At 38.5% G+C, this 15,763-nt stretch overlaps 1 protein-coding gene across 1 annotated transcript in view; it reads left to right on the forward strand.

The window, feature by feature from the left end:
- LOC126176779 (DNA-directed RNA polymerase II subunit RPB2) overlaps positions 1–15,763 on the forward strand; it is a 97,358-nt gene that overhangs the window by 50,832 nt on the left and 30,763 nt on the right. The window contains exons 13-14 of the mRNA XM_049923947.1: positions 2,481–2,703; positions 12,211–12,455. Of these exons, the coding sequence (XP_049779904.1) occupies positions 2,481–2,703; positions 12,211–12,455 (468 nt within the window). The remainder of the gene's footprint in view (positions 1–2,480; positions 2,704–12,210; positions 12,456–15,763) is intronic.

A 15,763-nucleotide genomic window follows, 5' to 3' on the forward strand; every position in this document is an offset into this window, starting at 1 on the left:
GGTCGGTACTGTTGTATTCGATGTCCTTTCCTCTCCTGTAGAGAGAATGTGCTGAAGCAGCATGGTGGTCATACTCTACAAACCACTATGAAGTGGATGACAGAGGGTATTTCTCACTGTACCATGTATTAGGATCTCTTCTTATTCCATTAGCTTATTGAACAACAGTAAAATGACTTTAAATGCTTATGTGCATGTAGTAATTAGTCTGATCTCATCTTTGTGAATCTTTCGGGTGCAAAATGTGGGTTCTGTGTATTATAGACTCCTCATTTATCCCTTAGCTTCGCAGGTAATTTTTTTCTCGGTATATCCCAGGTCAGACCACTGTTGTTAAATAACAATAAAAATTGCAGTCAGCAATTTCAGTGAAACAGTTCAGTTGTTTGTGTAAAAGTTTACATTGATACCAAACAAAAATATATTCAAATAAATTTTAAAGTTTATTTTTACATAAAAAACATTCAAACAGAAAATTGCACAAAATGAACATGACAATGCTGATGCTGTGAAAACTCAAATACCTTGCACTCAAAATTTTACTTTTTTATTGTTTGTTATATATGAGATGATGATGATGATGATGATGATGATGATGATGATGATGATGATGATGATGATGATGACACAACACCACCCAGTCATATCGAGGCAGGAAAAAACCCTGACCCTGCCGGAATCGAACCCGGGACCCCGTGCGAGTTTATATTTTTAATGTTACATATATAACAAAAAAATACAAACACCCATAAAACATTTTAAAAAAATTAAAATTGCTGTAGTACTTTATAGGCTTTTAATTATGTTCTCAGGTTTTCTTTGCATTCGCTGGAAATTTTTGTAGAGGATTAGTTAGGTTTGGTTCTTGCAACAATGGCAAATATAATGCACATTCCTCTTATTTTTAAGTCACAGATGGAGCATGTTTTGCATTTTTCCAATCATTCTGCAACAACTTCTGCACTTGGTTCTGCTACATTCAAAACACAGTTACTGGATGTGCGAAGTTTAGGGAGATATGATAGTTAGTTGTTGACTCACTTTTTATCTGTGGTGTCGCCAATGAGTTTGCAAACTTCTTCAGAAAATTAAAACAGCTCACCTAAGTATTCTGTTTGTGGGAGTTATGAAGGACAAACCCATTCACCCAACTTATGTACAATATGCAGAAAAATAATGAGATTGACCATCGTTTGATGGAGCTTTGACGACCAGCAATATTTGTTTTGACCAAATATATTTCTTGCAGAACCTTCAGCTAAAGATTACGTCTCTACACTTCCATCTTCATCACTTTGCTCACTTGTTTCATTCAAGAAATTCACAGTGACAGAACAAGTTTTTCTTCACTTTCACACAGTTTCTATTCTGAATTATGTTCACATTTAGTTTTGTTGTCACCATCTGATTCAACATTATGTACTAAACCATCTTCAGACCATTTTAAAACAGTATCCTGAAAGTCATGGTCTGTAACACAAACAGTAGATGAAGACCTGGCTACAGAATCCATAATGCAAAGTCCCAGCTGCAGTCTCTCAGACCACTAGCACGAACAAAACGGTAATAGTATAGATCCGTGTCACGTTCAAGTGGCTACTGACAAAGGAAACTGTGACAAGTTTCAGGGAAGAACAACTAGGCAACGTTATTATCTCCTATCCCATCACTTTGCATTAGCAACAAAGATACTAACCAGAATGAGATTTTCACTCTGCAGCGGAGATACTAACGTTCTGCGACACTGCAGCTGAGGCGTGAAGGGTTAAACATTTCTTGAAACATTGTAACTAAGCTACCCAGGACAGTTGCCATCTGTGTCTACAAGCATATGCTACTTCAGATTTTTCAGCATTTGTATAGTATGATTCAAACAGACCTGCGACCATTTATGTCCCTCTCCTGTGTATGAGGCCATTCCTCTTCAGGTTCCTCAGTGGTTCCAACCTGATCGTCTCCAAACTGATAATCTCCAATCTGAACGAAATTTTGCACAGATGCTTCTTTGTTTTATTCTAAAAGCTGTGCAAGATTAGAACTAAAGATATGTACTCGCACAGCCTGGATGGCATTAAGCGTTTAGAGTCCACATTGGTTTCCCATCATTTAAGTTGTTAAGACACATGTGGAGGCAGACAGTGTTCCCCCCACTCCATGTGATAGTGGAATAGGACAAGATTCTCTCTCTCTCTCTCTCTCTCTCTCTCTCTCTCACACACACACACACACACACACACACACACACACACGACCACTCTCTCTGGCTGCCAAGGCCATTATTCCTCCTGTATTTTCCATTGTTTCACATATTGAATACGTATTTTTTGTTTCTATAAGTATATATTTTCAATACTTACACTATTTTACCCCTTTGCAAATATATTTTTTACTGCTTGTAATTGCTTGGTATGAAAGTTTATTAAAAGTATTAGATATTATATGTGAAAGATTGTTTTAAATGCTGTTTTTACTGTAATTAGGTGGCAGATGCTTGTTGCTGAGGGTGTGGTTGAATACATTGATACACTTGAAGAAGAAACTGTTATGATTGCAATGTCACTAGATGACTTGCGTCATGACAAATCGTATGCCTACTGTTCAACACACACGCATTGTGAAATCCATCCGGCAATGATTCTTGGTGTATGTGCTTCCATCATCCCATTCCCTGACCACAACCAGAGCCCTAGGAACACGTACCAGGTTAGTAAAAGGAATAAATTTCATTTACAGGTTGTTATAAATTTGCAAAATATGTGCTGAGATGCAAAATATCAGTAAAGCATACAGATCAAATTAATGTTAACACTTAAAATATTACTGTGCAAGACTTCGTATTATATTTAGTATCACACTTTTTAGTAGATATAGTAGGCCATGTTGTTCCTTTGCGGAAACTGTCAGCCACGCACTTCCCTGATTAGTACCAAGTGAATGATGGAGAATAAGTGTTGGTCACATGGGTTGCCATGCTGATGCAATGCTCTACAAACTAGGATACTTATGAAGCCATTACAAAACTTTTTTGAGCGGTTTATTAATTTGTTATTGAGAACCAGCATGATATTGTCCTCCACAAACACTTTTATCGGCCACTTGCATGTTTAAAGTGATAATTATATATGATGTAATGACATGGATGGGCAAGAAGAGAACCACGCAATGAAAAATGAATGCCGCTGTTAATATCTCTACGTGTAATTTGATCTTAAAGAATGAAACTCACTTAAATATGAATAAAAAATTCTGTGATATTGTTCTACAGAATGAACTTCTTTAAGTTGTGTGCCTGTGGGACCCTGCATTTGTAAATAGAAGACCATACAAAGATATGAAACGGAAGTGTGTTCCTGCTTTTGGTGCAGTGTTGTAAAAAGGTACTCAAATGATTTGGGGTGAGATGCAAGTGTTACATAAGAAGCCAAAAGCAGAAAAACTCCTCAGAAAGTGGAGCTTGTTGTTTCGAACCCAAAACAAAACAGACTAGTGTGACCACTTGAAATCTGCTGTGTACTGTGTTCGGGGGACAGATAAGATGATAGCTGGTAGCCTGTACAGAGTGCACTGTAACCCTCAGTGCCAACTCTTACTGTGATTTTTTTTAGTCATCAGTATTCTGACTGGTTTGATTCCTTTCCTGTGCCAACTGCATCCTCTTGAAGTAGCACTTCTATTATTTGCTGAATGTATTCCAATCTCTGTCTTCCTCTACAGTCTTCACTCTCTACAGCTCTCTGTGTAGTACCATGGAAGTTATTCCCCGATGCCGCAACAAAAGTCTTGTTAGCCTGTCCCTTCTTCTTGCAGTGTTTCCCATATATTCCTTTCCTCTCTGATTATGTGGAGAGCCACCTCATTCCTTATATTTTCAACCCACCAAATTTTCAGCATTTGTCTGCGGCAAATCTCAAGTCCTTTGATTCTCTTCTGCGGTTTTCCTCAAGTCCGTCCTTCACTGCCATACAATACTGTGCTCCAAACATAAATTCTCAGAAGTTTCTTCCTGAAATTAAGGCCTATGTTTGATATCAATAGACTTCTCTTGGCCAGGAATGCCCTTTTTGCCAGTGTTAGTCTGCTCTTGATGGCATCCGGGCTCCGTCCATTACACATTATTTTGCTGCCTAGGTAGCAACAGAATTACTTAACTTCATCGGCTTCGTGACCATCAATCCTGCTACTTTTTATTACTTTAGTTTTTCTTTGATTTACTCTCAATCCCTATTATGTACTCACTGTTCATTCCATTCAGCAGATCCTGTAATTCTGCTTCACTTTCACATAGGACAAAAGTCTCATCAGAAAATCTTATCATTGATATTCTTTCACCTTGAATTTTAATTTCACTCTTGAACACTTTTTATTTCAATCATTGCTTCTTCGATGTATAGACTGAACTTTAGGGGTGAAAGACCACATCCCTGTCTTGCACCCTTTTTAATCTGAACACTTCGTTCTTGCTCTTCCACTCCTAATGTTGATTCTTGTGCATGTTGTATATTACCCATATCTCCTTATACCTTACCTCTATGATTCTCAGAATTCTGAACATCTTGCCCCATTTGACATTAGCAAATGATTTCTCCAGGTTGACAGATCCTATGAATGTGTCTCAACTTGTCTTTTGTCTTGCTTCCATTATAAACTGCAACGTCAGAACTGACACTCTGGTGCCTTTATCTTTCCTAAAGCCAAACTGATCATCACCTAACATATGTTCAATTTTCTTTTCCATCGTGTCTTATATTATTTTTGTCAGCAACTTGTATGCATGAGCTGTTAACCTGTGATAATTTTTGCACTTAACAGCTCTTGCAGTCTTCGGAATTGTGCAGATGATTTTTTCCTAAAAGACAGATTGTATATTGCCAGACTCATATATTCTGCATACCAATATGAATAATAATTTTGTTGCCAATTTCCCCAATGATTTTAGAAATCATGCTGAAATGTTATCAATCCCTACTACCTTATTTGATCTTAAGTCTTCCAAAGAACTTTTAATTTCTGTTTCTGATACTGGATCCCATTTCTTCTATATCGACTCCTGTTTTTCCTTCTTTCACATCAAACAAGTCTTCTCCTTCATAGAGGCCTTCAATGAACTCTTTCCACCTACCTACTTTCTCTTCTGCTTTTAACAGTGGAGTTCCCATTGCACCCTTGATGTTACTACCTTTGGCTTTAATTTCATTGAAGGTTGTTTTGACTTTACTATATGCCGAGTCAGTCCTTCTGACAATCGTTTCTTTTTTTCTTTTCTTTTCTTTTTTTTTTTACATTTTTCATGCAACCATTTCAACTTAGCTTCCCTACACTTTCTATTTATCTCATTCCTAAGTGATTTGTACTCCCCCTGAACATTTTTGTACTTCCTTTTTTCATCATCTGTTACCCATGGTTTCTTCGTAGTTAACTTCTTTGTACCTGTCTTCTTTTCCAACTTCTGTAATTGCCCATTTTAGAGATGTCCATTCCTCTTCAGTTGAACTGCATATGGAGCTGTTCCTTATCACAGTATCCATAGCGTCAGAGGACTTCAAGCGTCTTTTCATTCCTTGGTACTTCGTTGTGTATTGATTTTTCGTGAGTTCTCTCGTATTAAACATCAGCCTACTCTTCATCACTACTACACTGTGATCTGAGTCTATATCCGCTCCTGGCTGCGCCTTAAAATCCAGTATCTGATTCGCAATCTCTAACTGACCATGATGTAATCTAACTGAAATCTTCCCATATCTTCTGGCCTTTTCCAAATATACCTCTTCCTCTTGTGATTCTTGAACAGAGTATTCACAACTACTAGCTGAAATTTATTGCAGAACTTTTGCCAGTGGAGAGATCATCATGGCACTCTTTCCATTACAGGCCATATGTCCTGTGGATACACAGTGTGTCTTTAATGCAGTGGTTTCCTCTGCATTCTGCAGCCTCATGCTGTTGACAATTGCTGATTCTTCTGCCTTTTTGGGACAGTTTCGTGCCCCAAGAGCAAGAGATTGCCCTGAACCTCTGTCTGCTCCTTCATTCCCTTTGACAAGGGCGTTGGCAGAATGAGGGCGACATGTTCTGGAATCCCTTGGCCTTCATTGTTAAAAATTTTGAATAAAAACTTAAAGTGGTGGCGTGGTTCGAACTGGGACTGAGGATGTTTTGATAACTAATCAGATGCTACCACTAGACAACATTACTGTCTACACACACTATGCATATTGTATTGCACAAACAAAACTAAGGTTGGCTACTTGGTATGTTTAGCATTGTGCTTGTTTCATCCACAGAATTTTTATCCCAGTTTGGAAACTGCAATACAATGAACTGTATAAAGAACACAACACACAACTCTGCCATAATTTTCTAATGTCCCGTCAACTACTTTGGGTCACAGTGCTAACATGTCTTTAGAATAGATTTTTGCCAGTAAAATTTTCCACATCACCTCTGTATCACATTTTCGCATATGATTTTTAATCGGAATGCTTCTTTTGTATCAGAAGATTATGTGGTGATCAGCGTAGTGCCATTGTCAGTCTGTTACTGGTTGTTTGTCGCAGAAGGTTGTATGTTTCCGTGTAGGAGGATATGAAGCATGTACAAGTGTGTTACAGCTATTGGATTATGTTGAAACAGCCCAAGGCCCACACTTAATTTTAATGGTTTTTTGTTTTTGTCGTCTGTTGATTAGCTAGCAGAACTTAAGAGATTCGATAAAAAAGTTACAGGAATTTTTTAATTTTGCGGGCTTTATACATCAGAGTTTCAAAATTTTTTGTGATGTTGGTACATATGTATTCCTCATGTATGTTTGCATTATCAGCTGTTTTGAATATTTATTGTATTGTTGACAGTCGAAAAGGTTACGTGTATTTTTGAGTGCTCAGCGAATTTTTATGTTGGAAAAAGAGGGATCAAAGAATGTGTGTTAAATTTTACTTGAAACATGTAATAAAGTACAGCACTGTGTTTTAAATGTTGACTGTGGCTTTTGGTGAAGATACTATGGGTAAGACAAGAGTTTGAGTAATACCAGTGTTTCAAAGCGGAGGTGTTGAAGATAACCACCCTGGGTGCCCTGTCGCATCAATTAAGCAACGTCAATGTGTAAAAAGTAAAGAAAATGGTTCTGGAAAATTGCGAAATCACCATCGGAGAGATTGCTGATGATGTTGGCATATTCTTTGGCTTATGCCAAGCAATTTTTTCGAACATTTTAGGCATGAAACAAGTAGCAATAAAGTTCATTCCAGAATTGTTGAATTTCTACTGAAAACAATGTCAGAGAGATCACTCAGGAATTGCTCCATGAAGTATAGAATGACCCAGAACTTCTAAAGAAGCTTATAACAGGTGGTGATATGAGGACTATTCAGAGAGTAGGGAAGGTTTCCGTCTGACGCCGATAAACGCGCACCGATCGTGTATATTTTGGTACGTGCGTGCTTGGCAGCTCAGTCGGTATCCATCCGTGATAGCAGGAATGTCTGTGTGCGGAATCCTGCCAGTTGTGAGGTGCGGTCTGTGAGAAGGTTTTTGTTGGTAAAAATCCTAAAACCTATAGAAATTCATTGTGAACTGTGCAAAGTGTACGGAAACAACGTAATGAGTGAATGTTCTATCGTGAAATGGTACATTCGGTTTAAAAATGGCCAAACCAGTGTTCATGATGAAGAGAAGAGTGGACGCCTGAGCATTGTTTCACAGACTTTGTTGCTTGAAATTGTCACTCAAAAGCTAGGCTTTGATGACAACGCAGAACTCCAGGCAAGCGTGAGTCATTGGCTGATGTCTCGGAAGTCTCAGGCAGCAGAATTTTACGATGAAGGTCTTTCGAAGCTTGTCCACCGCTGTGATAAGTGCCTCAGTTTGTTTGGTGACTATGTGGAAAAGTACTAAGTCGGTCGCTCTTTCAGATGTATATAATAAAATGTATTTCTTGTACGTAGTTTAAATGCCAAAATGTTCCTTACTTTATGAATAGCCCTCGTACATGTGTATATGGGTATGAGGTTGCAGGGAAGACCCAATTGTCCCATTGGAAACTGCCTGAAGAGCTAGGACCCAAAAAAATTGACAAATTTGATCATTTAAAGGTTCTTCTTGCTGTTTTCTTAGATTACAATGGGATAGTGCATCATGAGGTTGTTGCATTGTGGTCATACAGTCAGTAAGGAATACTGCCTGGAAGTTATGTGCCATTTGCATGAAGAAATCTGAAGAGAATTTTGGCAGAACTACTCTTGGAAACTGCATCATGATAATGCTCTTGCTCACACCTCAATGGTTGTTTGTAATTTTTTGGCAAAAAACAAACCAGTTATGTTGACTCAGCCACTGTATTTGCCTTACATGGCCCTCTGGGACTTCTTTCTGAAAAGAACCATCAAGAAGGTTTTTGTTTTGCCACTATAGATGAGATAAAACAGAATTGCCGAAGGAGCTGAATACCATAATGAAAAGTGAGTTCCAGAAGTCCTTCCAAGATTCAAAAAAGTGCTGGCAGAGCGTGATAACTTTCAAAGCGAGCGAGAATTCATGTTGGCAAAAAGAGACACTTTGCAAAAAACAAATTCCAATTCCTTTTTGCTCACATGTTTTACATTCCAGATAAGTCTTGCATGAGGGTAATCCCGAAAGTAAGGCCTCCTATTTTTTATAAGTACATAGACCTGTTTCTTTTTACAATGGTTTACATCAGTTTACAGCTTGAACATTTAGCTATTTTTCAACATAATCACCATTTCTGTCGATGCATTTTTGTAGACGCTGTGGCAGTTTTTGTATGCCCATGTCATACCAACTCGCCGCCATGCTGTTTAGAAAGTTAGCTGAATCACTGGGACCACAATTAAAGCTGACAGGTACTGTGATACTCTGAGAAAACTCAAACAGGCAATTCAGAACCGGAGAAGAGAAATGTTGAGCAAGGGCGTACACATTCTCCATGACAACACTTGCCCACACATCGCTCGGCAAACCGTTGCTCTCCTGCAACTGTTTCAGTGGAACATAATCACCCACCCACCCTATAGCCCTGTCTTGGTGCCCAGTGACTATCACCTTCTAACCTCCCCCTCACTTATCGACCTCAATGACAGTGAAAAATTAAACCGCGTGTACCTAATGGAAATTTGGGAAAAGCAATCGTCACCGAAGCTAATCTGTCGGTAAAGAGAGAGGAAAGGGTTACATCTAAATGAAAGGAAAACTGCTAATGAAACTGGTGGAAATTAATTTTGAAGGGGGGGGAAAGTTAATAAAGAAAGTAAATGTGCGGCCGTTACGTTAACAATTAACTAGCGGTAATTAGGTATTTGAGATTTGGGGGAAATCACGGTCGCCAGTCCTAAGGACAATTACTATAGTAACTGAAAAAGAAAGATTATTACACATATAATTAGCTCTAGAAGCGTGGCAACTGAAGGTTGACAAGTGTAGTGTGAAAACTGAAAGTTTGTCAGAAGTAATAAATTTCGCTACACTCTGACGTAATTTAGCAAAAGAATTAAATAAACCGGAAAATCGAAAGTTAATTTAGTGACTGAAGTTAATAGTGAGCTTTCTTTCTGAAGCACATCGAAATTCAGTAAAATACGGTTAGTCTTGGACTACCTCAACAATCATTTCAAAAGCTACTTGAATCTACGCAATTTAGAAATAAGAGATTTAACTTTGAACTTGAATTAAATGATTCTGAACAATTAACAATAGTAAAATTTAGTACGTACCAAGCTGAGCTGCAGTCACAGGTAAGCTAAAATACGGTAACAAAACTCGCACTCTTAATTTGTGCTAGTGTAATCTAACTATTGTAGCCAGCTATGACTACTTTAACTGAACTTTGAAATTAAAGCAGCGAAATTGAATTATATTACTTTAATGCTGGCGTTTGAATTTCAACGACACTCGGGTTCATTTCGGAAAAGGCAGGGACCCTGCTTGGTAATGCAATTGAGACAATGAGCAACAAAGGTTCATGCTAAGTTGCTGTAATTTTGTGATGCAACAATTTTAAAAGTTTGAAAAGCTGAGGTCTGCCATACAGTTCTAAAACTTTACGTGCTTCCAGTCTTCCTTGTTGGTTGATTGAAGGTTTGAAGCCATCGATCGAGGAGGTGGCGACAGTCACTCATTGTCGGCCGTCGCTGTTGCAGAAGCTGGATGTTGGCGCGCCTTCTTCTCGACACGGTCACCAGACGAAACGGGCTCTTGATGTGCGCCAGCTAATGCTTCCCGTCCGCAACACCATGTCAGAAACTATCATAGCAAGTCGAGCGCAATTACATGCTGCCAAACCCCGAAAGCGCGGCAACTCGCGGGAGCTTCACACAACACACCTGCTCCACTGCACTACCCCAGCCAGACTCTCTGTGCTCAGCCCGCGCTCCACACGGCAGAGTTAACACTACCAAAGATCCTACACACTTTGATTCTTCACACGACCTATCGATGTAATCGTTCGATAGCAGTTTTCCCTAGGCAAGACCCAGCGTAAAAATACAAATAATATTTACGAAACAGACCAATTATACATCGACATAAATGCATAAATATATATATATATACAAATAGTAAAACAATTACAATATGCAAAGACACAGAAATGTCATATATTCAGGTAACAAAAATAAGGAAAAAAATTATAGTACAATAGATGGAAATGGGAAGATATGCATTTCCGGCGTTACAAACTGTTCCCTAGGTTAAAAGAACATTTGGCCAGAAAGCGATTCAGCTCCGACGACGAGGTGAAAGAAGTGGTCCACAACTTTCTAAACAGCATGGTGGCGAGCTGGTGTGACATGGGCATACGAAAACCGCCGCAGCATTTACAAAAATGCATTGGCAGAAATGGTGATTGCCAAAAAATAGCTAAATGTTCAAGCTGTAAACTGATGTAACCATTGTAGAAATAAACAGGTCTATGTACTTATAAAAAAACAGGAGGCCTTACTTTTGGGATTACCCTCGTAGTTTCTTATATACAAAGTTTGCTGTTAGTCACGGCCTGACAAAACTCTGGTGGTGGTGGTGGTGGTGGTGGTGGTGGTGGTGGTGCAGATGAATTGGTCTGATAATGCAGCAGATTGCACCTGGTGACTATTAACCACTTTGGGCTGAGCAACATATTTCTTAAACCCTCTCTTTCTCTCTTAAGAGAGCTACATATGTCCCCTCTCTTCAGTGGGGGTAAATTTCTTTCAAGACAGTTGAAGCCTCTCGTGCATAATCCATAGCTGTGTGAAAAAGTTATTTATGTCCAGGGCTCAGTATCTCTACACGGTGAAGATAACAAGTAACAAAAGCACATTCGGTAAAACTTTTTCAGAGGAGTCAATGGAAGTCAGAAAATCACATATTTATATTAGTGTATGTTCTGATAGTACCTGAAATGAGAATCTGTTAAATTAAAAGGAAATCCCTCTTGCATTAAAACCAAATTTTGTTGCATATTTTTGAACCTGTAACATGGAGTGTACTGAATTACTGCAAAAATTAACTTTTTATTTGCATTACCAGTTTGGGATCGTGTGCTTTTTATTGGAGGCAGTGTTTGCAGTAGCTAATACAGTGTTTAAATATAGGTCGAAGAGAATTGTAAAGCAGTATGTGTCAGAAGTACTGGTGCAGCCGTATGTGCACATATTGTGTTTTTAGAAAGTATGTATCTGTAACTTTCTATAACTGTTATTGTGTATGAAAATCGCTCAGTAGCAGATGCCACTAGCTCGCTGGTGTGTTTGTGCTTCACCTATAGGGATCTGAACTGAAACCTGTCTGTGGAAGAAACTTTCAGCACCAGAATTTAAGAAGCAATTAAAGAAAAGATAGTAGCATAAATTTTCCACTAAATACAATTCATATCTTGAACTTCTGTGAGCCTTTCATTCTAGCTGGTGGAATGTGGAGAAGTTTGTTGCTCTGATCTAATGTTCACAAATGCCATTCCCATCCATCTTTGTTTGATTGCAACTGAAATGGATGTGCAGGAAAGTTTTACTGACATTGACAATTTGTATGGGGAATATTTCTGAAATTTTATTTTTAGATATTATTTTTCAGTAGTCTCTTCAGTGTTGTCTTCAGTATATAAAAAAATCTTTGATCTTGCTTATTTGATAAGTTGTTCAGTAAAATGCTACATATGTTAACCCTGATTTTATTTTTCTAGTTTTTATGTTTACTGTATTATCTTGGGATGTTTTGTTGCAGAGTGCTATGGGTAAACAAGCTATGGGTGTTTATATTACAAATTTCCACGTAAGAATGGACACCCTGGCTCATGTGTTGTATTATCCTCATAAGCCACTGGTTACAACACGTTCTATGGAATATCTAAGATTCAGAGAACTTCCAGCTGGTATTAATTCAGTTGTAGCCATCTTGTGCTACACAGGTTACAACCAAGAAGACAGTGTCATCATGAATGCTTCAGCTGTGGAGCGTGGTTTCTTCAGGTAGAATCTGCTGAATTTATCTACATAATTTTTAAAGTACAAATACTGACTTAAAATGGCCAAATGAGGTGCATCATTTCAAATTGTGTTGTGTCCGCCATGATATATTTTCATATAGTTACTGAAGGAATCTTTCATAGCGTGAAATCAGATGTTTACAATTCGTATTCTCTAACAGTGTAAGTAGCAACTGAAAACCAGCTGTTTCAAATTGTGTGTGTGCAATGTTAACACTATATGAAGCTCACTAATTACTTTGCTCCACTTGTTGTACTGAGAATAGGCCACTTTCCTCAACAGTGCTACATGCCCAATAATGACAGTTATCCTTTTCCTTGTGAATTGTGTGTATGGGAACCACTTTTTCATTTATGGGGGAAGAACTTGCTGTTGGTGGTGATTCAAGAGGAAGCCGAAAGAGGGAAAAGAAAACCAAACATGCTCATCAACTTAAATTGTCATACAGTAAAGTGATTGAAGTATAGAAGACTAACGTGAATAATTTGCTCAGAAAGTGTTAGGGATGATTGGAGAGCTATAGAAGATATACATTTCTATGCAAACATGGTTTCTAACTGCCAGTGGGTGCTAATGAGGAAGAAGTTGGTGTGTCAACTTGTGGTTGCTTGGGAGGGGGAGGAGGAGGAGGAGGATTGAAACAAATTTGAAGAGAAACTAATAGGATGGTCATTACAGAATTACAGCAGGAAGATAATGTGAACTGTACATCAAAATGGTTAATGGGGATACTTTTTGTGTATTAACATGATTTTAAATATGTTAGTTTGATATAAATCATATTAGTCACTTTACAGCAAGGAGGATGTTATGAACACTCTGTACATCAGAATGTTTATTGTGGAAAATTCAATTTCTTATTAAAAGACAAAGTTCTACAATATCAAAAATAATTTGTTAGTTATGTATTTATTTCAGTAAGCATTCTTATTTGCATATTTTACAAATCATTGGCTCGAAGCATATTAAGTAAACACATTTTCCCTAAATGTGAAGAACACAGATGCAAATTGTTTTCACTTTTTCCTGTTATTAGAAGTAACCCTCTAACACAGCAACTTCAAATTTTACAATTTGTAAAAAATTTCCAGCTCAGGAGTAATCAGTTTTTTTGCTCTGCCTGTAAAATTTGTTTTTTCAACTTAGTATAATTTGAAATGATGCTCTTCAAATATAAATGTGGATTAAACTAAAAATCAAATAAAACACAGAAGTTTCCAAGTTAAAATTTTTGCAAACTGTGTTTTAAAACTTGGCAGCTGAAATAATTAGAACTTTAAAGGAAAATTTAATTTATTAGAGTATTGGCAATGAGGCTTACCTTCTGGCATAAGAGTGGCAGTCTGGGGGGGGGGGGGGGGGGGGGGGAGATATTCAGGTGTATGCTAACACAGTTTCTGTAAATAATGTGTAAAACAAAGTACTACCTGAAGATATGGGGCTTTAATCTCAAAATGCACAGTTCAATGGTAATAAAATCATGCTTAGTTGCAGATGTCAGTTTGTTTCTTCGTACTTGACTGCTGTGATTGTAGAAAAGTGCGCTATCAGAACATTTCATTAGAAAATAAAACCATTAGGTCAACAGTATGAATTTACTTCGATGTAGACCTGGTTACTCATTATCAATAAGGAAATATCTAGCTTAGTTTATATTTGGCATCGTCATTTCTATGGGACATGTCTGTTATTCTGCCCTGTAGTTTACATGGTGCAATTCGCACTAACCTTTTCATTTTACCCAGTGTGTGCAAGCTGCATATTTCCTCAAATATGGAAGTTTTTGGAAACTAGAGCCAGAGGGTGCCAGATCTGGTGAAGGTGGAGTTTTCTTAATGTCAGTGTGTGTTTTTAGAAAGAGACACTGTCATGAAGAAACTAGATCCCCCCCCCCCCCCCCCCCCCCCCCCCCCACTTCCCCCCTTGTTTCCACAGTATTTACACTCTACTATTTTGCAATTTGTAAAGCAACCAATAAGAATAACGACTTTCGCACCCCAGAATACACTGAGGTGACAAGTCATGGGATAGCGATACGCACATGCGGATTGCAGTAGTATCGCATACACAAGGTATAAAATGGCAGTGCATTGGCAGAGCTGTCGTTTCTACTCAGGTGATTCATGTGAAAAGATTTCCGATGTGATTGTGGCGACACAACAGGAATTAAGACTTTGAACACAGAACGGTAGCTCGAGCTAAATGCACGGGACATTCCATTTCAGCCATTGTTAGGGAATTGAGTATTCAGAGATCCATAGTGTTAATACAAAATTTCAGGCACTACCATTCACCACAGATAATGCAATGGCCAATTGTCTTCAATGATGGTAGAGAGCAGTGGCGTTTGTGCAGAGTTACCAGTGCTAACAGACAAGCAACGTTGCATGAAATAACCACAGAAATCAGTGTGCGACATACGACAAATGTGTCCATTAGAATAGTGCAGCGAAATTTGTCATAAATGAGCTATAGCACTGGACAACTAATGTGAGTGCCTTTGCTAACAGCACAACATTAACTGCAGCACAACTCCTGTGTTTGTGACCGTATCGGTTGGACCCTAGAGGACTGGGAAACTGTGGCTTGGTCAGATGAGTCTGAATTTCAGTTGGTGAAAACTGATGGTGGGGTTAGAGTATTGTGCAGACCCTACGAAGCCATTGACCCTAGTTGTCAACAAGGCACTGTGCAAGCTAATGGTGGCTCCATTAATGGTGTGGGCTGTGTTTACATGGAATGGACTTGGTCCTCTGGTCCAACTGAACTGATCATTGATTGGAAGTGGTTATGTTCGGCTGCTTGGAGACAACTTGAAGCCATTCGTGGACTTCACGTTTCCAAACAATGATGTGTGTGTCAGTGGACCACAGTTATTCACAACTGGTTTGAAGAACATTCTGGCCGTTTCAAGCAAATGGTTTGTCCATCAAGATCACCCAACTTCAATCCCGTTGAACATTCACGGGATAGAATTGAGAGGTCAGATTGTGTATGAAATCCTGCACCGGCAACACTTTTGCAATTATGGGCGGCTATAGAGGCAGCATGGCTCAGTATTTCTGCAGGAGACTTGCAAAGACTTGTTGAGTCCACACCATGTCAAGTTGGTGCACTATGCTAGGAAAAAAGGTGGCCCGACATGATATTATTAGGTATCCCGTGACTTTTATCACCTCAGTGTATACTGTCTGTCCTTTCTGCCAGATGAGATTCACTCTGCCTTTTTTTGTAAAGTCTCACCAGGTTTCAGCTAATCTTTTGATGGCTGTTTTATTTATGGTGTGAAG

The sequence above is a fragment of the Schistocerca cancellata genome, chromosome 3 (assembly GCF_023864275.1).
Source record: "Schistocerca cancellata isolate TAMUIC-IGC-003103 chromosome 3, iqSchCanc2.1, whole genome shotgun sequence".
Taxonomy (NCBI): Eukaryota; Metazoa; Arthropoda; class Insecta; order Orthoptera; family Acrididae; genus Schistocerca; species Schistocerca cancellata.